At 56.5% G+C, this 25,488-nt stretch overlaps 2 protein-coding genes across 4 annotated transcripts; one reads left to right on the top strand and one right to left on the bottom strand.

Annotated features, from left to right (window-relative positions):
• The first annotated feature begins 237 nt into the window (after positions 1-237).
• Positions 238-23,530, top strand: UBXN11 (UBX domain protein 11). Of its 3 annotated transcripts, none has more exons than XM_067724925.1 (15): positions 238-295; positions 4,452-4,557; positions 5,303-5,331; positions 5,905-6,003; positions 8,446-8,546; positions 8,994-9,048; positions 9,515-9,591; positions 11,505-11,613; positions 18,843-19,057; positions 19,355-19,432; positions 20,365-20,482; positions 20,607-20,710; positions 21,959-22,008; positions 22,083-22,197; positions 22,304-22,474. In XM_067724925.1, exons 2-15 carry the CDS (start codon positions 4,487-4,489, stop codon positions 22,364-22,366), a joined length of 1,284 nt encoding a protein of 427 aa, XP_067581026.1. In that variant the 5' UTR covers positions 238-295; positions 4,452-4,486; the 3' UTR covers positions 22,367-22,474. The 3 variants fall into 3 exon arrangements, with proteins under 3 accessions (XP_067581026.1, XP_067581025.1, XP_067581024.1); XM_067724924.1 differs by having other exon boundaries at positions 22,083-22,223; XM_067724923.1 differs by having other exon boundaries at positions 22,083-23,530.
• On the bottom strand, positions 23,129-24,647 carry SH3BGRL3 (SH3 domain binding glutamate rich protein like 3). Its single transcript, XM_067724927.1, has 3 exons — positions 24,465-24,647; positions 23,715-23,882; positions 23,129-23,601 (listed from the first exon to the last, which is right to left on the bottom strand). The coding sequence occupies exons 1-3, from the start codon at positions 24,630-24,632 to the stop codon at positions 23,536-23,538; spliced, it is 402 nt and encodes a 133-aa protein (XP_067581028.1). The 5' UTR covers positions 24,633-24,647; the 3' UTR covers positions 23,129-23,535.
• Positions 24,648-25,488: the final 841 nt, after the last annotated feature.

Genomic DNA, 25,488 nt, shown 5'->3' with positions numbered 1-25,488 from the left:
ATCCCAGGTTCTCCGCTTTCTGTGCCTTGGGTTGACATGAACGGGCCCTCCATTTCTCCAGACCCCGAGTCCGCTCAGAGCGGTGGATTCTGGGACTTGCAGTATCCAGCGATGAATTGAGACTCCGTGGGCCAATAGAATTCGAGCACAGACGGCTGTACCCGCCTCCGCTGCCTGCTGGTTGCTCAGGGACACCCCTCGAATTAGCCAATGAGAAGCGCACGGGTCCTGGTCGCCTGGGAAACCGTGTAACAACAAGATGGCGGCGCCGCAGGCGGCTCTGCAACCCTGTGTGGTGAGTCACGGCCCTAGACCTTTCTGCCCATGGAACCACACACACAGGCTGGGGCCCTCACCCCGAGAACCTCGAGGACATGCGAGACCCGCGGCCCGGCTCCCCCAGCAGACCCCCCCGCGCCCTGGGAGCAGATTCGGGCCCCCGCCTACCGTGGCTACGCGTGGAGGCAGGGGGGCAGTGACGCGGCTCCTAGGGCGGGACTGGTGGTAGAAGTCACGTGGTGAGCGCTTCCAGCTGGGGATTTAGGGGTTGAAGGTGTACAGCCTGCTGGTCCTTGTCGGCGCTGGAGAGCACTGGGACCTGTGGGGGGATAAATCTGACTCCCAAAGATGTAGAGGCATAAGACAGAACTTTCCTTTCAAAACTTGAGTCTGAAGGGGCAGACAGCCTTTTAGCCGCCTCCGGCTTGAGGCGGAAGACACAGTCCTCCCAGGAGGACCCCAAAGTGAAGGGAGTAGACGTGGCTTTGTCCTCAGGGTCCCCGGTCTGAGGGAGGAGACACAGCCCTGCGCTCAGGAGTCCCCAGGCTGATAGGAAGATACAATCGTCGTCCTCACGGACGACGATAATCCTATAATCCATGGGAAAATGGATCTGGAGACAGTGTGTTGGATTGGCCTGGAGTGAGACTGGAATGGGGAAGTCGGTTTGGGGCCATTTGACAGCCCCAAAGAAGGGCAGTGAGAGTCCCACTAGGATGGCCAACAATGGTCATGGAGAGGAGGAGCTATGTGTGAGAGACTTGCAGAGTTTAACCTGCAGGATTTAGTAACTGATGGGATTAAGAGGGAAAGAAGGAGGGAAAATTTTTGTGTTTGCATGATGGGGTCCCATTAAGAAGGGGGAAGTGGGAGGAGCTTATTTTGAGGGAAGATGTTGGTTTTGGTTTGGAGACCAGGTCCTTTTCTTTCCTGTGATAGCTTTATTGAGATAAAATTCATATACTATACACTTCACCCCTTTAAAATGTAAATTTCAATTGTTTTTAGTATTCATAGAGTTGTGCAGCCCTCACCACAATCAGTTTTAGAACATTTTCATCAGCCCAAAAGGAAACGCTATACCCTTTAGCAGTCCACCCACACCCTCCCCGTCTCCCTTTAGCACCTCCTACCCTAGGCAACCACTAACCTACTTTGTCTCTATGGATTTGACCATTCTGGACATTTCATATAAATGGAATCATAACAATTGGTGGTCTTTTGTGACTGACTTCTTTCCCTTGGCATAATGTTTTCAAGGTCCATTCACATTGTAGTATGTATTTCATTCCTTTTTTGTTGCCAAATAATATTCCATTGTAAGGATATACCATATTCGTTTATCCATTCACTGGTTGATGAACACTTGGGTTGTTTCCATTTTTTGGCTATTATGAGTAATGCTGCTTATGAACAGATATACAAACTTTTGTGTGGATGTAAGTTTTCATTTCTCTTGGGTATATAACTAGGCATGGAGGCCATAAGATAACTCTGTTTAACCTTTAGAGGTACTGCTAGACTGTTTTCTACAGCAGCTGCACCATTTTACATTCCAACAAAGGTTCCAGTTTCCCCTCATCCTTGCCAATGCTTATTAATTTCTGTCTTTTTGACCAGTTTCTTTTGAGGGGTCATTATGGTGATGAGAATTTGGAGAAAGGAGGGATAATCAGGTCTGGTGGGAGTTCATGCAGGGTAGTTTTCACTACTAAAGGCACAGTGCCTGGGGCTTTTTAGTGTGATGAAAATGTTCCAAAACTGATTGTGATGGTGGTTTCATAACTCTGAATTTATGAATATACTAAGAACCAGTGAATTGTATACTTTAAAAGAGTTAAGTGTGTGAATTATACTTCAATAAAGCTGTGTTTTTTTTAAAAAAAGGTCACATGCTATTTGATTCCATTTATATAACATTCTTGAAGTAAGAAAATTATAGAGATGGGAAACAGAGTAGTGGTTGCCAGGGGTTAGGGACAGTGGTGAGGAAGAGGATGAGTGTGATGCTAAAGGAGTAGCACAAGGGAGATCTTTGTGGTGATGGAATAGTTCTGTACATATCGTTTTTTAATATAAATTTTTTTATTTTTGGCTGCGTTGGGTCTTTGTTGCTGTGTGCGGGCCTTCTCTAGTTGCGGCGAGTGGGGGCTACTCTTCGTTGCGGCACGTGGGCTTCTCATTGCCGTGGCTTCTCTTTGTTGCGGAGCATGGGCTCTAGGCACGCAGGCTTCGGTAGTTGTGGCACGTGGGCTCAGTAGTTGTGGCTCACGGGCTCTAGAGCACAGGCTCAGTAGTTGTGGCGCATGGGCTTATTTGTTTCACAGCATGTGGGATCTTCCCGGACCAGGGCTTGAACCTGTGTCCCCTGTATTGGCAGGCAGATTCTTAACCACTGCACCACCAGGGAAGTCCTCTGTACATATATTGATTGCAGTGGTGGTTACACAGAGTCTATACAGGGGATGAAATGGCATAGAATGACACACACAGATTATACAATGTCAATTTCCTGATTTTGTTACTGTGTACAATAGTCATGTAAAATGTGACTATTGGGGAAAACTGTGAAGGATACACCAGACCTCTCTACTATTGTCCTAATTTCCTGTGAATCTATAATAATTTTAAAGTAAAAAGTTAAAATATAACTAAATAAAAGCAAAAAAAAAAAAAAAGAAAAAGAAAAGGAGTTAGCCAGCCAAGGGAAGGGTGTGGGTAGGAGTAGGGAGACCATTTTGGGGGATCGGGTTCCAGGCCCGAGGAGCCATGTGTGCAAAGAAAGCCCTGGTGCATTTCAGGGCCGACAGTTCAGAGTGGCTCAAGTGGAGGGTGGGATGTGGGGGGACCGTGGGTGATGATGGGTGAGGTCCAGAGACACAGGCAGCGACCAGATCATCCATGATTTTTTTTTCTGTGGGTGAGAAGGAGCCACTGGGAGTATTGAGCAGGGAAGTGACATGTCAGCTTTGGGTTTAAGAAGATTCCTCTGGCAGTGTGTGGAGACTGGTGAAGGGAGCCACAGGGGCCGTCACACTTGGCCACACATACCCTGAGGATGCCCGGACAAGACGGCAGGAACCAGGCAGGCTGGGGGCAGGTTTGGGAGGCTGGATGCCGGATGATGGAGATCAGGAAACTCTGGACCTTGTCCTTGGAGGGCACCTCTGAGAAAGGGGCGGGGCATGAGTCCCAAACTCCAGAATTAAGACCAAGGGAGCTGCCTCCTGGTGATGCAGGTCCCCTTGCTGGGCAGATTCAGGGGCTGGTGGAGGCCAGTGCCACACATCTCCAAAGTGGAACGGAAGACTTGATTCAGGCCCTGATGGAGGTCGTTTGATTCTTTGATTTCTAGACATTAGCCACGTGATATTTAATTCACTGAATAGTGACCGTTAATTGCATCCCTGATGTTCATTCATCTTTCCAGAAGGAAGAGGAAAGGAAGGGAAATCAGCATTTATGAGGGTCTTCTGTGTGCCAATAACAGCGGCAGCCACAATTCACATTTTTGAGTAATTCCTTCGAGCGTTTCACTGGGCTAGGTGCTTTACGTGTGTTACCCCTACCTGGCTGGTACTATTACCATCCCCACTTCACGCTAAAGGAAACTGAGGCACAGGCTATACTGGAATGGCAGAACCTATCCAGGGTCTGGGCTCTTGACCTCCCTGCCATGCAGGTGGTGTCTTGGTAGAATCCTGCCTTGGGGTTGCCCCTCTCTGGCTCTGAGAAGTTGGAGGTGGCCCCTGGTTCTGGTAGGAGGGGAGGGGACACCTGGGCATGATGACCAGCTCCTTGGTAGATAGACAGAAGCCCCAGGCCTGCTGGGTAGTCTTGTGCCAGGCTTGAAGTCTGGGGAAGTCCCAGGCTTCCGGCCCACCTCTGCACCCCATCCTACCCCCATCGCCCTTTCCCAAGCACTGCTAGGCCAGAGACCTCCAAGAGCAGAGCAGAGAGCTGGATATCCAGCGGAGCAGGTGGACATCAAGCATAGGGATCCTGAGGCCAGGCCGCCTCCAGAAACTTCTGCAGAGGCAGTAGGAAGAAGTGAGGGGTGCCACTCCCTGGACAGTGCTCCCTCCTGGGAAAAGTAGCCAGGGCAGAGGAAGTTTCAGGCCACTCCCTGGTCCTGAGTGACTGTCCCCAAGGGCTAACTTCTTTCTTCTCAGGGAGTTCCTGACAGCTAGAGACTAGAAGTAGAATTATGAGCTCACCTTTGGCCTCCCTTGGCAAGACCCGGCGAGTGCCTCTGCATTCGGAGCCTGTGAATCCGGGGTAAGGAGCTGGCCTCGTGGGATCTTTGTGTCCGTGCCCCTGCCTCCTCCCGGCTCCTCCCGTGGACTAGGAGATTGACTCCTAGTGTCCTGAGGAAAACGATAAGAAGTTATGTATCTCTCTCTGATCACCTTATCTTTCTCGAACCTTCTTCTGGGAGGCTCTCCATGTGTCTAAGCACACACTGGGCTGTGCCATTTAGCGAGGTGGCGGCATCCGTCTGTTTATTCACTGGTCATGAATTAGTTCTTCAAACACTGCTGGCCCACCTGTTCCAGGCCCCGCCGCATGCTGGGCTCTCAGTGAAGAGAATCCTGTTTGTTCATCTATCAGTTTCATCTTTTCAAAGCATTTTTTTACCTCTCTCCTTGCTCTTCTGAAGCCCACTTTGAGTCATTTGCATCATGGCCAAGGAAGTCCAGAGAGGTTAAGTGACAGGCCTGGGGTCCTGCAGCCATTTCAGAGCAGAGCTGGGGCTGGGCTCCTGGGCTTGGGGACTCTTGTAATCTTCTCTCCAAGGCTCTGCCCTTCAGCTCTTCACCATCCTTCTTTGTTGGGAGGAGTCGGACACCCTGAAGCCTGCCCCTTGGCTCACCCCTGGGCCGGGATGGGATTTGGGGGTGGATGTCCTCAGGAGACACCTTCTTTAGGATTGATGGGGGACCTGGTGCCAGAGCCTCCCCTGAGGGCAATCCAGGGGGTCCTAACTTGTCTGTCTTCCTTCTCCTTCCTGCCCCATTCCCAGGAGGCGAGATATAAAAATGTACGGAAATGGTAAGTGTGGGCTCTGCCCTTGTGTCCTCCTCATGTCCTTGCACTTGGGCAGATGGAGAGAAAGAGCGTGATGAGCTCCCGTCAGCCAGAGTGGCTGGCCAACTGCAGTGCTATCTGCAGCTCTCGGATTTGGACACCCCACACCCTTAGTGGAGATGTCCTCACTAACATTTGAACCCCTCCACTCACCATGGGGTGGGCCATGAGGGGGGCAGACCCCAGCCCTCCTTCTCCGACAGCCACCTGCAGCCCATTACAGCCTTTTCTCCCTGAAGCCCAGTCCTCACGTTGCTGCCCTGCCTCCCGCAGGCTCAGACCTTTGCATCCCAGCCCTCCTTTAGCCCCCACCGTGGTGCTGGCATTGGCCACCCAGGTCCCCTCAGGGAGCCGGGTTGGGAGAAATCCAAGAAGAGGCCTGTTCTGGTTGGATCCTTGCTCTCCAGCGTCCCAAGTTTTCTATCCTCATATGCTGGGGGACAGAGAACAGGCTGCTTCATCTTGACCAGGGCCCAGGGCCCCCATTTCGCCTGGGCTTCAGCCCCAGAGCAGTGACCTGGGCATCCCTGTCTGCAGAAGATGAGGTGGACGTGCTGAATGACGCGCACGGCTCAGAAGAAAGGATCTCTGTTCCTTCCTGCTATGGTGGCATAGGTGCCCCTGTGAGTAGGCAAGGTGAGTGCAGAGGCCCGAAGGGGTCTGTGTCCCTGGCAGCAGGAGAGGCCCCGGGGAAAGGGAGGCCCTGAGAGGCATGGCACCTTCTCCCACCTGCTGGGTCAGAGGAGCTGCTTCTACTCCTGGCTGACTGTGGCCCTGGGCCTGCACCCCAGACCTGTTCAGAGCCTGGCTTGGCGTGAAGCCACACGCAGGTCCGGCCGTTAGCTCAGGAGGTCTGGCAAAGCCCCAGGGCGGGCTGTGGCTGGCACCTCTGGAGTACACCTGGCTGGAATCCCCATCAAGAGTGATGTCAGTGGCTCTAGGATTCAGGGTCCAAGAGGAATGAAGGGCCTGAGTGGGAAGCTCAGCCGCCGGGCATCTGCTTCCTCCTTCCGCAGGGCTCTGGACAAGGCCCAAGTCCCCTAGACAGTCCCCCTAGCCTGACGCACACCATCCGCCAAGGGCTGTGGCAACACTGCAATCGTGGAGGTGCGCAAAGTAGGATGGGGCTCACTGGGGCGGCTTCCCAGAGGAGGTAGGACTGAGCAGTCCTGCGCACAGGACTGCTCATGGGCTGGCAGGGTGAGCTGTGTGGTGCACTGGGCAGGGGCAGGGTCTGAGCTGGGAGTCTGGGGGAGCTGGGGATGAGGTGAGAGTTTTCCACTAGCTGTGATATCTTGGGTAAGCAGCTTCCTGTCTCTCTGTCTCCGTTTCTGTCTCTGATCCTCCACCGAATGCCCCCTCCCCTGTACAGGTAGGGAGGGGTTGAGGTGGAAAAGGAGACCGGAAGAGCCCGGCCCCACAGCCATTCGGTCACAAAGCCAGGATCTCCATCACCCCAGGGGGGATGCTTTCAACAGCAACCACAGAAACTGGCTGTTCCCCAGGTCTCTCTGCCTCTCCCCCGCCACCACCCCTCAGCCCGCTCTCAGCCAGGGGTTGCCCCTGCCAAGCTCACAGTCAAGGTCTTGCCTGTCCTGTCTCACTTCTCTGCAGGGAAACATTCCACACAGTTCCCTGATCCCTCTTCTCAGGACACCCCGGGCTCTTGGCCTCCATAACACGGCCTCCCTGCCATCCTCCTGCCTCCTAGGCTCTTCCCTCTCGGCTCCCTGCCAGCTCCAGCTTTTCCATGTGATGTTCCTCCTGCCTGGGATCTCCTCTCTCTCTCCACTCTGCCTCAAACATGTGCCGTCATCCGTGTGCTGACAGTTCCCAAATGTCTATATATCAGTTAAGAAGCTTTTGACTAAAGTCAACGAAAACCCTGATTCAACCAAGGAACATCAGGGGGCTTTATTATCCCACATACTAAGAAGTCCTAGGGAGACAACAGCTCAAAGACATTGTCAGAAGTTCAGGTTTCTCCAGCTTTGCACTGAACCATCCTTGGGCCTGTCAGCTCCACATGGTCACGTGGTTACAGCTACACTTCCGGCTTCACACAGAGAGAGACAACATCCAGGGGAAGAAGGGGGCCTGTTTCTTCCCATGTGTCTCTCTTGTTTTCTTTCACAAATGTTTTAATTTGAAAATTTGTCAGCAAACAGAAAAGTTGAAATAATAGTACAGCAAACACCCATACGTCCTCAGCCTAGGTTCAACAGTTAGTGACATCTTGCCATATTTGCTTTCTATCCATGTACACATATGTTATGAACACAAGTGTATTTTTTGGATGAGCCATTTAGAAATCAGTTGCAGATATCATGACATTTCAGCTCTAAATACTTCCCTTTGCATCTTCTAGGAGTAAGGAAGTACACAACCACGATGCTGTGATCTCACCTAAGAATATGAACAATCCAGTAACCCTCTCTAACATCCCAGTGTTCCAAAATATCTCTCATAGCTTCCCCCCCCGCCACGATTTAGGTTCTGATTGAGGGTCATGCACTGCATTTGATTGTTATACTTCTTTAGAGCAGAATCCCTGCCTCTTTAAAAAAATGACACTTTTTTGAAGCGTCTGGGCTACTTGTCCCGCAGGATGTCCCCCATAGTGATTTGTCCGGTGCTGTTTAACTTGCTCCTCTATCCACCGTATTTCCTGTGAATTAGGGGCGAGATTAGAGGAGTGATTCAACTGAGAGTGAACTTTTTTTTTTTTAATATTTATTGGAGTATAGTTGCTCTAAGGGTGAACTTTTTGACAGCGTTTCAAGGTGATGTAACCCGTATGTTGTACCACTCCCTCGTATATACATCTTCGGTGCATTACAGAATCTCTGTGCCTCAGTTTCCCCAAACAGTTCATTTCCTCAGAAAAGCTGACATATGAAAAGTGTAGAACTGTCCCCATTATCTCGGTGGCAGCAGTTGTTACCACCCTTATTTCTGCTGCTGGGGAGCCCGCTACCTCTCCCCTCCCCTGGACCCCCCTTCCTCTCCCCTCCCCTGGACCCCCATACCTCAGCCTCAGCTCAAGGCCCAGGCTCTAGGACTTTGTCTGGTTGGCAGTCCCTGGGTACCACAACTCGGAGTTGATGGCCACCATGGCGAGGAAAGTGCAGGATCTGGAGCGGCAGGTGAAGGCCCAGGCGGATGAGATGCTCTCCAAGGTGGGGCCCCAGGGGGGAGAGGGCCAGGGTCTGGTCTGAGGGGTGGAAGGGCCTGGGCTGGGGAGGCCAGTGAGGCTACTATTGCAATAGACCATGGTGGATGCGTTCTAGAACCATCTCCCTGAGCAAACCGCCCAACTCGAGGGCCAGGTCTGGCCCGGGACTGACCTGGGTCCCTGTGACCTGAGCAGAGAGGTTAGGGGTCTTCTCCACACCTGAGCAAGGCCCGTAGACCTCAGATTGGGTGGCAGCGGTGGCTGCTGAGTGCTGGGCACTTGGGGGTGCCCACCCCCTGCCCCCACCTCAGTGGGACCACAAGGGCCATCTGAGCACCGGAGCAGTGCCAGAGCGGGGCAGGGGCTTTAAGCTGGGTCTTCCCATCTGGAAGGGGCTCCCTTGGGCTCTGGGAACCACCAGGTCTGCTCCCCTCCTGTCTCGTTGCTGCAGGATCAGAAGATACGGGCCTTAGAGGAGCTGGTGGAGACCCTCCAGGAGCACCAGGGTAAGAGGCCCTCTGTGGGCTGGTCAGCCCCCCTTTGTACCCCCTGGGCCGGCGACCTCTGGGTATCAGGGCTTCGAGAGCATCAAGCTGAGTCCTGTGGTGGAGTCTGGGCAATGGAGCCCAGAGAGGAGCAGTGACACCCAGGGCAGTGCCCTTCTGTGTGGGACTGAGTCCCCCGAGCGCAGCCCTAGCCCAGCCCTGAGCACAGGGCCTGCCAGCCAAAGCCTGGAGGAAAGGCAGCCCCGTCAGGAGCCTTGCTCGGTGGGCTGGTGGCCTCCCGAGAGTCAGGGCCTCCCCTCTCAAGGTCAGGGCGAGAGGCCAAGAGGTGCTTCTCCGGGGATCCCTCGAGTTCTCGTGGAGCAGCTTCTCCAGATGACCCTCGGGCCAAAGCTCTTGTCATGGCCAGAAGTGGCCTGGCAGCCTCCATGCGGGGGGCACAGGAACCCCTCCCCGTCTTTTCCTGAAGGCACGGTGACCCTGCAGCGGCAGGAGGAGCTGGAGACCACGTGCGCGCAGCTGCAGCGGCAGGTCGGGGAGATGGAGGTGAGGGAGGTGCCGGCCCAGGGCTGTCTGCCCCCAGGGACTGGGTCAGAGCCCACCTCTCTGGGGTCTCCTCACCGCACATCCCACACAGGGGCCCGGGGCACCCCCCATCCCATTTCAGGCTTGGGCTAGCCCCTCCCCCTTCCTCAGTGTCGGCTTGAACTACTCTCCCCTCCAGCCACGGGGACCTGCCTCTGCTTCTTTGACCACATCAAGCTCTTTCCCACCTCAGGACCTTGGTCCGTGTTGTTCCTTCCACCTGAAATTTCTTTTTCTACCTTCCCCTGGCGAGTTTTCACTGATCCTCAGTCTCAAGTCAAGGTGGGAGCCCTTTCCCAGGGGACCCCCTTCACATGTGACCAGGGCAGGTGCTCCACTCTCTCTTCCTCTGGGGACCGTGGACCCCACGAGGGAACGAGGGAGGGAGCACTTTTCTCCTGCTCGTTGCTGCGCGCCCAGGACCTGGCAGGGGCCTGGCTGTGCGTGTTTACTGCGTTGGTCATGGCCATTCCCTGCCTCTGGACGTGGCATCTCACTCACCCAGTGTCACCTTTGTTGCCATCGTTCACACAGCAAGGCTTGAGCTGGAGGGACCCCAGGCTCAAGGGAGGGTCCTAGGCATGCATACATCCTCAGGGCCCCCCACTGCCTCACCGGCCCCACCAGGGGTTCTAGCCTCCTGGGGTTCTAGCCTCTCCCTCTCCACACCGAGTTGCTTTCCAAAGCCCCAACCTAATTTAAGACCACAGACGCAAACCCCCAAGCAGCAGCTGCAGCTGAGGGCCCTTCCCACCCAGGCCTGTGCATACCCCAGGGCTGTGGGTAAACAGCTGCTCCCTGAGTGGCCTGCTAGGACTGCCGGCAGCCCGTGGGGCTTCTCTGAGCAGCTGCCACAGGAGTCAGGGCTGCCCCCTCAGGGCAGAGGGCATTGGGGCTCCCACGTTCACGTTGTTCACATGTTTATTGCTTCGTTAATTTAGCAAACTCAGACAAAGTACCTCCTGTGCGCCCGGCACCCTGCCAGACACTGGGATGCAGAGAGGGTCCCTGCCCTCATGGCACTGACAGTCTAGAGGGGACACACATAAACAAGTACACAGGAAGACACACAAGTACGGAATATGGTGAAATATTTAAAAGGGTAACACATTAGAGACTAGCTGGGACGTGGGCCACTCCCCGCCTTGGGAGGTGGGAGCAGGGAGGCATGACTGTTTGGGCCAAGTTCATTTTGAGGTGCCTGTTGGACATCTAAGTGTAGATGGCTAGAAATTTGAAACTGGAAAAGAAGAACATATGTTGCAAGAGATGAAGGCAGAAGTGTGCCCGCTGGGTTAGGCAGCAGGCAGGTTGCGGTGGCTGCTTGTTAGCCGTTGTAGTCAGTTGTGGAGATGGAAGCCGGGCTGGAGTGGGTTGAGGGAAGGAGTGGAGGTGAGGAAGCAGCAACAGGAAGCATAGACAACTCAGAAGTTTTCCTGTGGCAAAGGCGCTGGGCGGCCAGCCCTAGAGAGGCCACGTGTGGGACATGTGGGGGGACATGTCCTCTCAGACCTGCAGAGCAGGTGTCCCTTCCTCTCCTCCCACTCGGGCCAGACCCACATGGCTCCCCGCCGCCATAATGGCTGACTTACGCGAGTTCCTACTTGTGCCAGGCCCTGTGCTAAGGACATGACGTGAATTACCTTAGTGAGTCCTCACGAGCTTCATTTTACAAGGAGAAGCCTGAGGCTCTGGGAGGTGAGGTGGCTTCCCAAGGCCACAGCCAGGAAGTGGCCAAGACCCCCGGGCCCATCGCCCCATCCAGTGGGCTGGGAGCGGAGGCCTGAGGCTGGGGGCTGGGCTGATGCCGCCTTTTCCCCTGGTAGGGGCTGAGCTGACAGTGCCCCCGACATCTCCCTCTTCTCTCCCCACAGCGGTTCCTCGGTGACTACGGCCTGCAGTGGGTGGGTGAGCCCATGCATGAGGAGGACTCGGAGGATGGCGAGAGGGACTGGATGACAGCCAAGAAGTTCTGGAAGCCAGGTAAAGTCGGGGTCCACCCTGGACCCTCCTGCAAAGGGAATTCCCCTACAGCTCCCGATGGCCCACAGCTGTCCAGAGGCCAGCTCATTCATGCCCCTTCTCCCAGCACAAGGTGCCCCAAGGCCTCCCACAGCTTGCCACTGACACGGGAGCAGGAGGGAAAGGCCTCAGCCTCCATCCCTGACCACCTAACCCTAGACTCTGCCTGCTCATCTTTCTAAGGCTCCAGGGACCCAGGGATACAAAACGTAACAAGACTTCATTTGTCTCAGGCACCATAGTTTACAAAATGTCACCCATTTAAAAGCTGTGGCCTTTAGAAGCAATCCCCCTGCTTTGGAAGCTGGCCCTCAGGCCAGGGGCTTGGTCCCCTCTGTGGACTCCCTTTCCAGGTTCATTTGTAGCAAACTATTGAAATCTACCTGCGTCTCTGGGCCTCCACCACGTTTTATTTTTAACTCAACTGCTAATATCCCGAGGGATGCACTCCAGAGATTTGGGGCCATAGAACTGGCTACTTCCTTTATATATATATATATATATATATATATATATATATATATATATATATATATATATATATATACTTTTTTTTTTTTTTTTTGGCTGCATTGGGTCTTCGTTGCTGTGTGCGGGCTTTCTCTAGTTGCGTTGCGGCGAGTGGGGGCTACTCTTCGATGCGGTGCGTGGGCTTCTGATTGTGGTGGCTTCTCTTGTTGCAGAGCACGGGCTCTGTGGCGGGCGGGCTTCAGTAGTGGCTCGTGGGCTCAGTAGTTGTGGCTCGCAGATTTTAGAGCACAGGCTCAGTTGTGGCACATGGGTTTAGTTGCTCCGCGGCACGTGGGATCTTCCCAGACCAGGGATCGAACCCATGTCCTCTGCATTGGCAGGCAGATTCTTAACCACTGCGCCACCAGGGAAGTCCCAGCACTGGCCACTTCTGAAAGCTGGGTCCATTCCCTTCAAAGAATGGAGGTCATTGCCTGGAAGGTAGTTCTCCAGGCTCTGTTGGTCACACCTGGGTCCTGATCACCACCGCCTAACCCAGGTGTGACTTGGGTACTCAAGTTCCGTTCTCTGAGCCTTCAGTTCCTCGTCAGTAGATCAGTAGCTCCTCATCAGTGTATTCTTTCCCATGGAGTTACTACGAGTCAGTGGGTTGGACGCAACACCTAGCACTCACCTCGCATGTCATCAGCCCCGCAAGTGGGAGCTCTCATTGTTTTCCATGGTCAGAAGGCAGTGGCAGTCTCAGGGGAACATGAGCTTGGCTCCCAGGGGACTGTTTGGAAGACAACTGTACTTTCTTAATTTCGTAAGTTTCCTGCTGGGTAAAAACCCAGCCTGGAAACATGAGAGTCCCACCTGCTGCACATTGGCTAGCTCCCCCTAAATCTCAGGGGAAAACCCCCTCACCCTTGTTTCAAAAACATCACTTTCCATTTGCACCAAATTTGCCACTTTTAAAGCATTTTCACAAATAGCCTTGGCACAGGCCAGGGGTTATTCCATTTTACAGATGGGGAAACTGAGGCACTTAAGCAGTCTGTTGAGTGAAGGGGGCAAGACTTAAGGCTGGGAGCCCACTGGGAGATGGTTACAGTCATCCAGGCCAAAGATGAGATGATGCCCAGCATAAGGGTGATACTGGTGGGGCTGGTGAGAAGGGACAGAGCAGAGAAATTTAGGAGGGGAATCCATGGCCTTGGCGATTGCTCGAACATTGGGGGGGCGGTGGGAGGAACCTGGGATGACCCTGGGGAGCACAGCTGTCAGGGAAGATGTCCCATTTAGGACACGGCAAAGCTGGGGAGCTGTATGGCACCTGGGCCATGCCAGGAGCTGAACCCTGGGCTGAGTGCTATGGGAAGTTCTCCCTGGGTGAGAGGCGAGACCCTGCTAGGCAACTGCCAGAAGCTGTAAGGATGTCCCTTCCTGGGGTCCAGGGCCAGAGGCCTGCCAGCACTATGGACACACGCATGCACGCACTCACACACACACACACTCACACACACACACACACACTGCCCCTGTGCGGTGAGCTGGGCTCAGGCCTCATGTGGCCTTGCTGACTAGTTGGAGGGCAGACTTTCTTCTGGCCAGTGGGGCCCTCCCTGCTCCTTTGGGGAAGGGGTGAGACCAGACAGCTGGTTTCTGGACCTGGTTCTGTGGATTCCACCCCCTCCTCCCAAAAAGAGAGCAGCCCCCAACTGCTCTGTGTTGTTTGTTTTTGCTCAGAGTACGGCTGTTCTCAAGCCCCTTGTTCTAAAGCCTGGCCACAAGTTCCTGATTTGTGTCTTTTTCTTCTTTTGCCTTTTGATTCTTCAACATGGAGGGGGCTCAGTTTAGCTCTTCTGACAGATGAACAACATGTTTTTCATTTCTAGCAGCTTTTCCTCCTGGGACTGCCCGCCCCCCTTTCCTGGCTTTTTCCCTTCCTCTCCCTATGGCCTTGTCCCCACGTGCCAACCTGCCCCTGCCCCAAGGGCCCTTGGGTCCATGAAGCCAGCCTCTGGCTGACCCTGATGCTCTGGCTTGTTTCTCTGGATCTCCCTCTGTTGGGTACCACTCCCCACAGGCCCTGGGGCAGCAGGCCAGTGGGTTGGTGAGCTGGGGCATCTGTATTAGGCAGACTGGGGCTGATTCAAACATTCTAGAGCCTGGGACTCTTAGGGAGGAGGGTCAGTTGGGCCCATGAAGGGGCTCAGGGGAGAGGAAGCCTTGCAAGGGCTTGGCCTCAGGCCAGATCATTCACCCCTTCCCACCAGTATGTTGAGTAGCAAACAGGATGCCGTGCCAGGTGCTTCAGGGTATGCGGAGACATGAAAGGGACAGTTCCGGCTCTGGTCCTACCACCTTCGGGTCAGGTGTTGAGCCTCAGGGCTGAGAGCTCCAGCCAACTCTGAGCTCCCCCCACCCTTCACCTCTGAGCTCCTCACCCCCCCCACCCCTCATCAAGTCCCTGCCCTCTCTCTACATCTCCCCTTCCCACTCCCAGCGCCCACCTCCCCAACCCTTTTCCCCAAGCCCAGGCTCCGGCATCTGTGTGGGAGCCTCTTCCCTCCCCTGCTCAGGAAGCCAGGCTGACTCCTCCATGGGCTGTCCCTGGGCTGCCCTTGGGCCCCTGGAACTGGCCTGGCCTAGACCCCAGGCAGGCTGGACTCCTGCCACCCACCCTCCCACTAGCTCGGTCCTGTGCTGTGTCCCCCAAGTGCCTTGCCCCCTTTTCTCCCCTCCTGTGAAGCTCAGCTCAAACCCCACCTGCTCTAGCACATGTGCGTGGAGTGCCTTCTCGGCGCCAGGCACTGTGCCGCCCTGCAGCTGCCCCGGGCGCGTAGTTAGGGGCTCTGCGTTGCAGTGAAAGCCTTAAAGGCTCTGGCTGAAGAGGGGGGCCTGGGTCAGATCGTACCCTGTGTGGGGAACCTGCCTCACCTCTGAGTCCACATCCTCCTCTGTGAGGTGAGGAGATGGTACGATTGACCCCTAGGCCCTGAACTGAGAGCACTGAATACCACAGTGTAGAGTACGTGGAGTGTTCTCTCAGGCGGACATGCGGTCGGTGAATGATGACCATGTCCATTTACTGCTCCGCCCCTGCTGCGCTCCAGAGTGCCAGCACAGGGCGCGACCCGAAGGCCAGGGCACGTGCACATGCAGGCGATTCGCAGGCATTGCCTGGGTGCCCTTGGCCTGGATGGTCAGAGCCCCCTGGGACGACCCTCTACAGGATGAGGTGGGGAAAAGCAGCGTGATGATCAAAGCAAGGGCCAGAGAAGTCAGCTCCTGCCGAGTCACAGGCTGGCTGTGGCCCTGGCGGTGACCAGACTCTCGGAGCCCGTTTTCTCCCCGCCGGCTCCTCTGAAGAGCAGAGTGAATGTAGGTGAAGTCCCCAGAGCAGGGCCCGGCGTGCAGGTGGGTGGAAATAGCAGGCCTGTTTCCTTTCAACAGCATTCGCCTGCGGTGCTGGGACGGGCCAGCTGGGGCACGTCGGACACTGCCAGGATTTCACGGCAGCAGGTTGTCCTCCCGGTGAGGGTGCGAGGGGCCAGCCCAGGGCAGGCTCACCACTCAGCTGCGCTAGGGGCAGGGTCTGGCCCTCCTCTGGGCCCTGCAACCCCACAGTGGCACTTAACACATGCCACTGTCACTCTTTGTCACCCTGTCTCCTTCATTCAAGTATGAGCCTGAGGAGGGCAGGACTCTGGGCATGGGCGTGGCCATGCCGCTCAGAGCCTGGCAGGGCACGGGCGCTGCGGACGTACTTGCTGGATGGCGGGGTGGTGGGGTGGAGGGACGGATCCAGTGCGTCTTGAGCACCCACTGTGGGCCAGGCCCAGGGCTGGCTGCTCTTGCCTGTGTTCAAGGAGTGACCGGTGTAGCTGGAAAGACCAATAAGCAAACAAAATGACAGCAGCCTGTGATGCGGGCCAGGAGTGGGCCCAAGGGCTCCAGAAACCCAGGAGGAACAGAGGCCCAGGCTCAGGGGCAGGGGCTCCGGGCAAGGCTTCTCCACGGAGGTGGTGAGAGGGCACCTGAGCCCTGTGATGATCAAGAGGGTGGGGTGTTAGTGACAACAACAGCTCTGTCTGCCAGGCACTTCCTGTGAGCCTCACAGCAACCCTGTAAAGTGGGGCTGTTATTGTCTTCATTTTATAGAAGAGGAAGCTGAGGCCCAGAGATGTTGGCCCATGTGCCCGGGGTCACACAGCTTGGAAGTGGTAGCCCGGGCTGTATGGCTTCAGAGTGTGAGTGGGGGAGCTTGTTGAGGGCAGGCTGGGGAGCCAGGGCTCTGAGGGTCTTGGGAGTTGGGCCAAGGAGCTTGGACTTGATCTCCATGCCTGTTCACTCCCCTTTTAAATAAAATCATGGGCTCTCAAAAGTTGGATGAGGCCTCAGAGATGATCTCCCTGCACTGTACTCCTCCTTGGAAAGGAACCCCAGTGAGCAGTATCTGAAGAACCAACACTGAGAGGCAAGCCTGCATGGTCACTGAGGACAGAGGCTTAGAGTCACCTGGGCCCTGCAAGCTGCGTGACCCGGGGCATGTCACCTTACAAGGCCCAGTTTCCTCATCTGTAAAATGGGAGAAGACGACCTGCCTCTTGGTGCTTGGCATAGTAAATGCTGAGTCATCATCACAGTCAGTTCACCCCTGGATCTTGCGGGCAGGATGAAGATTTCTGTTATCTACCCATTCCCTGGAAAAGAAAGCTGCAGCTCAGAGAGGAAATGCCTCACTTGACCTCTGACCTGCCTCATCCCATGTGACGTGGCTGCACGGGGCCAGGCTTCTGTTGAGCACTCCTGGCTGTGAGGTGGCGATGCCAGGCTCTTCCTGCCTTATTCTCTTAGCCCTGGTTTGTCCAGAGCGGCGGTTCCTTCTCCCGGGCCCCTTGTGTCACCTCCATTCTGCTGCATCTGATACCTGCCAGGCCCACCCTGCTTTCACTTCTCCACCCCCGAGCCCTGGCTGAGAGCCTTCCGGGCTGATTTTCTCCGCCAACTTTCCTTTTCTCTTTCATTGCTTCTTGGCATCCTCCCCTGGGTTTCCACCTGCCCCTTCCCCTGTCGACACCTCAGCTCCCTGAAAAGCCCAGTCCCCAGGAGGCAGCTGGATTAGCAGTCCGCGCGCCTCTGAGTCGTCCTGTTGGCCGTGCTGTGTGGCCTGCCTTGGCCGAGTCATGTGACTTTCTAGGCCTCACTTTCCCATCTGTAAGAATATAGCGATGGGGGCAGATGTTGACAGTGATGAGCTTTTCTGCTGTTATTTTCAGGTTTACCTGGGTGTTCTGAAAGTACTTAGTTAGCTGTTAAAGGAAAATAGTGTCTCGATACTGTTCTGGCTCATATCAGGGATATCCAGGATGTTCTGTGAGTTTTTCTTGGGACTCTCAGGGACTCCAGGGGACCCCAGGAAGAGGGGGGCGCAGGTGCAGCCCCTGCAGCAGTAGGAGATGTAGGGGAGAAGGGAAGGCCAGCTGGGGCCTACCGTTTCAGCAGCCACAAAGGCAACAGGAAACAGGGCCGCCCACATCTGTACTTCCCCGGTACAGCCATTGCACCACTGTGGGGAAAGGAATTGGGTCCCCAGAGTCCTGACCCACATCCTGCCTCAGCCTGGCTGTCCTGGTGAAAAACAGCTTCCAAGAAGGCCCAGAAAGTCACCAGTGTTTTATAGGGTTACACCCTAGTAGATGACTTAGTTCGGGGCAAGATCCCTTCAGGACTGAGAACAAGCTCCTGGCCTGTCCCCCGGCAGCACCCCACCTGCCCTGTATCCTTTCTGCTCTGGCATCTGTCTTGGCTGCCTCATCACCCCACCTGCACCCCGTGAACCTTATGAGCAGCTCTATGGACAACACATTTGTCAGAAGAGGAGGCCAAATACATGTGCAACCCAAGGTCTCCCATGTCCTGTCCAGCAGGTGTCCCGACCCTCACCTCTGTCTCCTGATGGTGCAGATGGGTGGAAAGAACAGACTCCAGGGTCAGTCCCCTCTTCTAACTTGCCAAGTGGCCTGAGGCAAATCATTTTTCATCTCTGTGGGCCTGTTTCCTCATGTATAAAATGGAGATAAATAACCCCTGCTGCGTGGCCTCTGGGTTGGCCTGAGGTCCATTTGTGCACAGTAGAGCTGGCAACAATAACTAACACAGACAGATGCTTGTTGGAATTCTTACGTGGTCATCTTGGACCCTCACAGCCATCCTGGTCCTATCATCGTCACCTTCTAGAAGAGAATGCTGTGGTGCGGAGCGTTAAATGACGTGACCAAAGTCACACAGGTAGAAGTGGAGGAGCTGGAATTTGAGCCCAGACCGCTGGGAACTCTGCACTGTGCCTTTCAGCTGCTAACACAGTGCCTGGCACATCTGATCTGGGATCTGATCCCGCTCTTGCCACTTACTGTGTGTGTCCCTAGGCCAGCCATTAACCTCTAACCCTTAGTTTCCTAATATGGAAAATGGGGATGTTTATAGTCCCTACAGCATAGGGTTGGTATGAAGAAATGGGATAATAGATGTTAAAACCCTAGCACAAAGTAAATGCTCACTAAAAGACAGCTATTATTATTATCTAGTGTTAGCTGTCCTTCCTCCTCCCCAGGTGGTCACTTAAAGAGATGCTAAGGCCCCTGCCCAGCATAGGAGGGGGCTGTGGAAGCCAGGGATCTGGAGCACACAGCAGCCATGAAGAGAGGCTCATGGGTGTCAATCCTCTTTGCCAGGAGACTCACTGGTACCCCCCGAGGTAGACTTTGACAGGCTGCTGGCTAGCCTGAAGGATCTCAGTGAGCTGGCGGTAGACAGTGACACCCAGCTGACACCAATGCCCAGCAGAGTGCCACACTGTGTCCTTGAGCCCATCCCACTGAAGCTCTACCGGAATGGCATCGTGATGTTCGATGGGCCCTTCCGGCCCTTCCACGATCCCTCCACACAGGTAGGAGTGATGGGGAGGAGAGACAGGCCTGTGCACCCTCAAGCCACTGTGGTGGCCCACCCCCTGCTCACCATTAGTTGGAGATGATGGGCCCAGCTCACCCCCAGCACCCAGGCTTATGCAGAACCTCCAGAACCGCCCCCCCCAGCCATGTCCTGGGACTCTGTTTCCAGAGTCTGATCCAGAGAGTAATTGGCCCCACGATCCCGGGGCCCAGAGCCTGCCATCTAGACAGGAAGCAGGGTGTAGGGCACTGCACAGGGCCAGCCAGGCCTCACCCTACCTCTCCCCCTGCAGCGCTGCCTCCGAGACATATTGGATGGCTTCTTCCCGTCAGAGCTCCAGCGGCTGTACCCTGACGGGGTCCCCTTTAAGGTGATGGGCTCTCCTCAAACCACTCACTCTCAGTGTGGGGATTTTGGAGGGGGTGGGAATGCTTCCTCAGGCATCACCTAGGGGCACTGCCCCACCTCAGAGACCCCAGTCTGATGACCTCCAGAAGGAGGGTGAGCCTGAAACGGGGCTGGGAAGGGAGCGGGAAGGCTGCCGTAGCCATACTTGCCGCATCAGCAGTGGGGAAGGTATGTAGCTGAACAGCAGGCAGCGCCCCCTTCTGGCATCCTGAAAGCAGAGCCCTCAGCTGCGTGGCACCACTGCCCCTCCTCCCCAGCATTCAGGACACCTGGACAGCCTGGGGAACATGAGGAGTCCACGTAAAACTGTCCTGGCTCCCCCCAGAGGCTCCTGGAGCCTCCTGGTTAGGGTGGAAGGTAGTGCCATTGGGGGGCAAACGTTGGGACTAAAGGACTTGAGATGGAGCCGGCCCCCTGCTGTGGGGGCAGTCGGCAGTGAGATGAGGGTGCTGTGATGGGAGCACATGAGGCTGTGTCCCAGAGGGTGGTGCGTTAGTTCCACAGTGAGAGCGTGTGAGGGGGAAAATAGCGTGAGTCACGACCAGGGGTGTTTGAGGTAGTTCATGCCAAGGAGGGCTTTGCCCTCTCCTAACACCCTCATCCCTCCCCTCCTGGTCTGCTCCCGAGAGGGACTCTGTGAGGAGGATGTCAGTACTGTGGCTGCAGCTGGAGTGATGAGGGGAGCTTGCAGGAAGAGCAGGGCTCAGGTGGGTGGGAGCAGCATGAACTGCAGCTCTCCTGCTCTTTCCCAGGGCCTCGGTTTCCTCATCTGTAAAATGGGGATTGCATCAGACCATCCCTTGGGCCTATTCCTCTGTTTGGGCAAGTAGGGGTGGGCATGGAGCTCAGGGCTGAAGAGCTGTGCCAGCCGCTGTTTCCCTTCCTTCTTGACAGGTGAGTGACCTGCGCAATCAGGTCTACCCAGAGAATGGGCTGGACCCGTTCCCTGGCGAGGGCCGAGTGGTAGGCTGGCAGAGGATTCGAAAGCCCTTGGACAGGATGGAGCACCCAGGTGAGCTCGGCCCTGAGGCTGAGCCAGGTGGTGGGGGCACTGTGCAGGACAAGCTCCAGGTAGCCTCCTCCACCATCACACACAGTCTCTGCCCCGGCCAAGGCTCCCAATGCCCTCTCTGCAGGCTCCAGGATGACCGCCGAGAAGTTTCTGAACAGGCTGCCCAAATTAGTGATCCGACAAGGCGAGGTGATTGACATTCGAGGCCCCATCCGGGACACCCTGAAGGTGAGTCCAGCCCTGGCTCCCCCAGCCTTATTGGCGGGGTAGGGGGGCGGGGGGGCGGCTTTACCATCAACCCTGGCCCAGCCTACCGGAGCAGCGGCTTACCTGGAGGCTCAGGCTTGAGGGCCCCTGAGGATGGCCTGGATGGAGAGATGAGTTCCTCAGAGCTGTTCCCCTGTCTCCTGGAAACGATGGAGCTGGTGAGCTCTCAAGACTGTCTCCTGGTCTCTCTGAGCTGGGACCAGAGAGCAACTGGCCAACGCAGGAGTGTGGCTGTAAGAGTGGGAAAGTCGGGAGTCTAGGTTGGGGGTGAGCCCAAGTTCAGGCCACCCTCTTGAGGTCCAGACCGAAATACACCTTCCTGGCCTTCACAGGTCTCATCATCCTCTCTCCTCACTCACTATCCTGCTACTCCTCCCTCGTCTCCACCTGTGAAAGATACCAAACCCCTTTCCCAGGACTCTGCCTTCACCACAAGTGGCCAAGTCCTGTCAGATCTGTCTATCCCCAGAACTGCTCCCGAATCCATCTCTTCTCTCCATTCCCCCCGCCCACCATCCTAGCCTAGGCCCCAGAGTGTCTCCCAGACAACTGCAGTGGCCCCTCACTGGCCTCCCACTTCCACTCCCGCCCTGCCAGCCATCCTCCCCCAGCAGCCTCTGTGCTCTTTTAAAAATGCAAATTGGATCCTGGCTCTTCCCTGTTGAAACCCTCCAGTGGTTCTTAGGTAAGGCCTGTCATTCCTTTCTGGTCCTCTTGCCACCTCTAACCTTTTCTTTTTTCCAGTCCAACCTGGTTTCCAGCTTCAGCCACATGAATGCTGACACTTTCTCAAATATATCACCTCTTCTCAGAAGTCTTCCCTGACCTATGCTCTCTGGAATATCCTTGCCCCCCATCCCATTTCTAAGGACTCCTCTTCATCCTTCAGTCACAGCTCAAGTGTCATTTCCCCAGGGAAGCCTTCCCTGGGGAAGCCTTCCTAGGTTAGGCACCCAGCCTGGTCACTGTGTGGGGTTCTGTCTCCCCCACTAGAATGAGGGAAGGGAACGATGGGGCTACCTCCCAAAGCTTCCCTTCTATTTCCTCTCCTTGGGCCCCCATTTACACAGAATACCCCCTCCCGCTTTGGCTCACTGGTCTCATCCATCCCTGGTCAGGAGAAGTCCCCTGTAGGGGTTGGGGGGAGAGTGTGACCGGCAGGGCCCAGGGCTCTGTCCACTCCATCGATGCTGCCCATTGTGTGTCCAGATCCAGGAGATCGTGGTGGAGACGCCTGCCTTGGCTGCTGAGCGTGAGAGGTGAGGGCAGAGTGGAGAGGTGAGGACCCTGGGACTGGGCTACCAGGGGGTATAGACGGCCTCTGGGTCCACAGGAGCCAGGAGTCTCCGGAGTCACCCGTGCCCGCGCTCTCCACGCTGCGCATCAAGTCTGAGAATGGCGAGCAGGCCTTCCTGCTGCTGATGCGGCCGGAGGACACAGTCGGTGATGTGCGCACCCTGCTTGCACAGGCCAGGTGGGCGCGGGGCTCAGCTGGCGTCCGCAGCGGGGCTCTGGCCCCACGACCCGGCCTGATTCGTTCTTCCCTGTCCCCAGGGCCGTGGAGGCCACCACCTTCGAGATCTTCAGTACGTTCCCGCCCACAGTCTACCACAATGACGCTCTCACGCTGCAGGCCGCGGGCCTGGTGCCCAACGCCACGCTGCTGCTTCGGGCGCGCCGGGCTCCGCTGCCCGCCCCCGGCCCCGAATAAAGCGCCCACCCCAACGCCGGCTGCTCTGCGAGGCTCTCTTGGCAGGGCAGCCCAGCAGCACTAGCTCCGCCGAGGAGGGGGCGGCACCGCCCCTCTGTAACTCGAGCCCCAGCTGGCGGGCCTGGCCGCTGGGTCTTTGTCTTCTAGGTTCCTCTTTCTGCCCAGAAGGGCTAAGCTGCTCCAGGGGAGAGAGGGCCCGCCCCAGCCCAGCGCCTCTTGTACCAGTGTGCAGATCCCTGCGCACAGACACGCGCAGGGCCACAAGCACGTGGGGACACTTCAACACTATGCATCAAAGCCACTGCCCCAACGCTGACAGAACTGCATCTGGGCACCCACTTCCATGACACACCCACACCTAGCCGAGCTGTTGGGACACAGGCAGGTGGCCACGAGGCACAGCCGCGTTACTGACTGGCATGCAAACGTGCAGTATACACCAAGGTAATGGACACCATCACGTGCATGTGCACTGGAGGGTGACCCACCCACACTCTCTAGAAACCGTTGGTCCACACAGGTATGTGTGTGCTGGACATATATCCAAACACACGCACTGTCAATCGCACACAGAGGTGCCACACGGGAGCACAGCCTCAGCACAATCACATCTACCAGACTTGCTCAGAGCAGGGACCCAGGATGTCCACGCCACACCAAAGACACGATGCCAATGGAATGGAACATTTAATTGTTTCTGCGGTGCTCCCGGATGGGGATTGCGGGGCCTTTGGCAGAGCCCTGGCTAATGGAACCAAGAAAGGTGCCTATCAATCAGCCAGTGCCAGGCAGGGTGGCAGCCTCAGGGCCAGGCTGAGGACAACCAGCACTTGGGCTGTTGCTTAAGACAATTTCTGAGACTAGTGGGTAAGGAATGTTGCCTTTGAGACTAGTGGGTAAGGAATGTTGCCTTTGAATAGAGAAGAGGGAGCTACAGTTAGGGGAGGCGGTAGGTCTTGGGTTGGGGGGAGGGGCTCCAAGGTCGGAAGGTTAGGAATAACGGAGTTGTCACAAGGTCCTTCATGGGTGATGGCTGGGGGGAACGTGGTGATGGAGTCCAGGGGGCTGACTCGGCTCAGGCCAGTTTCAGGAACTCCTGCAGTGTGTTTTGCTCCACAGCCTCCACGAAGAGCTCATAGTCCTGGGGGAGGGGACAAGAGGTGGTCACCTGAGTACTGGTGCTTTGTCTCAGGTCTGACTCTGGCTGGTATCCTCCTACAACACTCCCTCCATCCCCAACCCCCAGGCCCATACCCCACAGTACTGGTCCCCGTTGACAATCTGGGGTGGGGTGGCCTTGGGGTTGCCCGCCAGGGCTCGCATCTCATCCCGCAGGGCGTTGTCTTGGGAGATGTCCACTAGCTGGTACTGGATGCGCTTCCCATCCAGGATGCGGGTCACCTCGCTCTGCTGGGACTTGATCTGGGGGCAAAGGGCGGGCAGGGGTTAGTGAGCAGACTAGAGGGTTTATGGGGGGAACCCTGGGCAGAAAAAAAGAAAGTGTGGCCAGGAGCTTTTGTCCCCCTGTCGCGCTCCACGCCCTAGGGGAGGGTTCTGGCCACTAGGAGTTGGGAGGAGGAGTCAGGATTGTGGTGGTGTGGAAGGAGAGAGGGACCACCAACCATGAGGAGGGGAGTCAGAGTGAACATAAGAGATAAATTAAGGGTGGGGAGAGCCAGGAGCTCGGCAAAGAGAAAGCAGGGCAGGCCTGGGTGGAGACGGGTAAGGCGCCACCTCCGCCCCCAGGTACACACACACACACACACAGTGGAGGAGAGGAAGGGCAAGATAAGGACATGGTCAAGGCTCAGCCTGATAGTGGGTGTGCAGACGACCCAGGATGCCCGAAGGTGGTGTTCAGGATGGGGCCGCGGAGCCTGCCCCCACCCAACTCAGGAGGCCGTGTCCAGCACCTCGCCGCCCCCGCCCTGGGGGCGGGTCCCAGGCGCCGGGTCCAGAGCAACAGGACCACCACCAGCGCTCTACCCCAGGGCGCGCACTCACTTCGCGGGAGCCGGTGACCGACGTGCTGTAAACGCGCAGGCCGCTCATGCTGCGGATGGGCCGACGGGCCGACAGGCAGACGGGGTAGTGGTGGCAGCAGCTGCACGGCCTGGAGACGAGGCCGCCGCGCTCGGGAGCGGTTTCCTTCCTGCTCAGCCCGCGAGTCATAGCTCTCGGGACCAATGGGCGGCACGGACAGGCGCGCGGCCGGGGCGGGGCCTGCGCGACCCCGCCCCACGCAGCGCCGGGCCCCCTCCCGCCCCCCTTGGGGACCGGGCGCACCGAGGACCCCTGTCCCACGCAGGGCCGCCCTTTTCAGCCCTCCGAGCTGGGGCTGACAGTGTGAGGCTGGGGAGCGAGCTGACGGCAGGAAGGGCCGGGGAGGGCGTGGGTGAGGGTTTGGCAGAGGCCTCCCCTTCAGCCTCGCGCGGGTTTGCTGCACCCAACTAACTACCCACCCCCGGTGCCACGACAGCGCTGCTCCGCTCCGGGCTTTGAAGTCTTGGGCTGTTTTCAAACCTAAAGTTCCCCCGCTAGGGAGCTTCGCTTCACGGGATGCCCCCCGACCCCAACACGCACACACTGCCCCAGGGGCCACCCACACGTAGCTAACCCCGCGGCACACCACAGCACGGAGGGCCTCTGATTAGAGATTTCCCCAGAGTTCATCTCCGCTCAGATCGGCAGGTTTAGACAAGTGAGGGTGGTGGCAGGAGATGGGGCCACACCCTCACAGAGCCAGATGGAGGCCAAGGTATGAAAGAGGTTTCTAGTTCTGGACTGGGTGGAGGTAGAGGTTGGTGTCAGGACTCCTGAGAGTCTGGGCCCTTGTTAAAGATACACTGCTGGTCTTGGGGTGGCCCCAGCCCCACCCCAACTCCTCGCAGAAGATGGCACAGGGTGCAGAGGAAGCAACCAGCCCAACATTGGACCCCCAGCCATCTGTCTGGGGTTGGACATGACACCCCTCATTAGTCCTCCCAGGTCCAGGGCTCCGAGAACAGCCCAGGAAGACAACCCTAGC

Source organism: Pseudorca crassidens, chromosome 2, assembly GCF_039906515.1.
Source record: "Pseudorca crassidens isolate mPseCra1 chromosome 2, mPseCra1.hap1, whole genome shotgun sequence".
NCBI classification, from domain to species: Eukaryota; Metazoa; Chordata; class Mammalia; order Artiodactyla; family Delphinidae; genus Pseudorca; species Pseudorca crassidens.
This window is presented reverse-complemented; position numbering and strand designations above follow the sequence as displayed.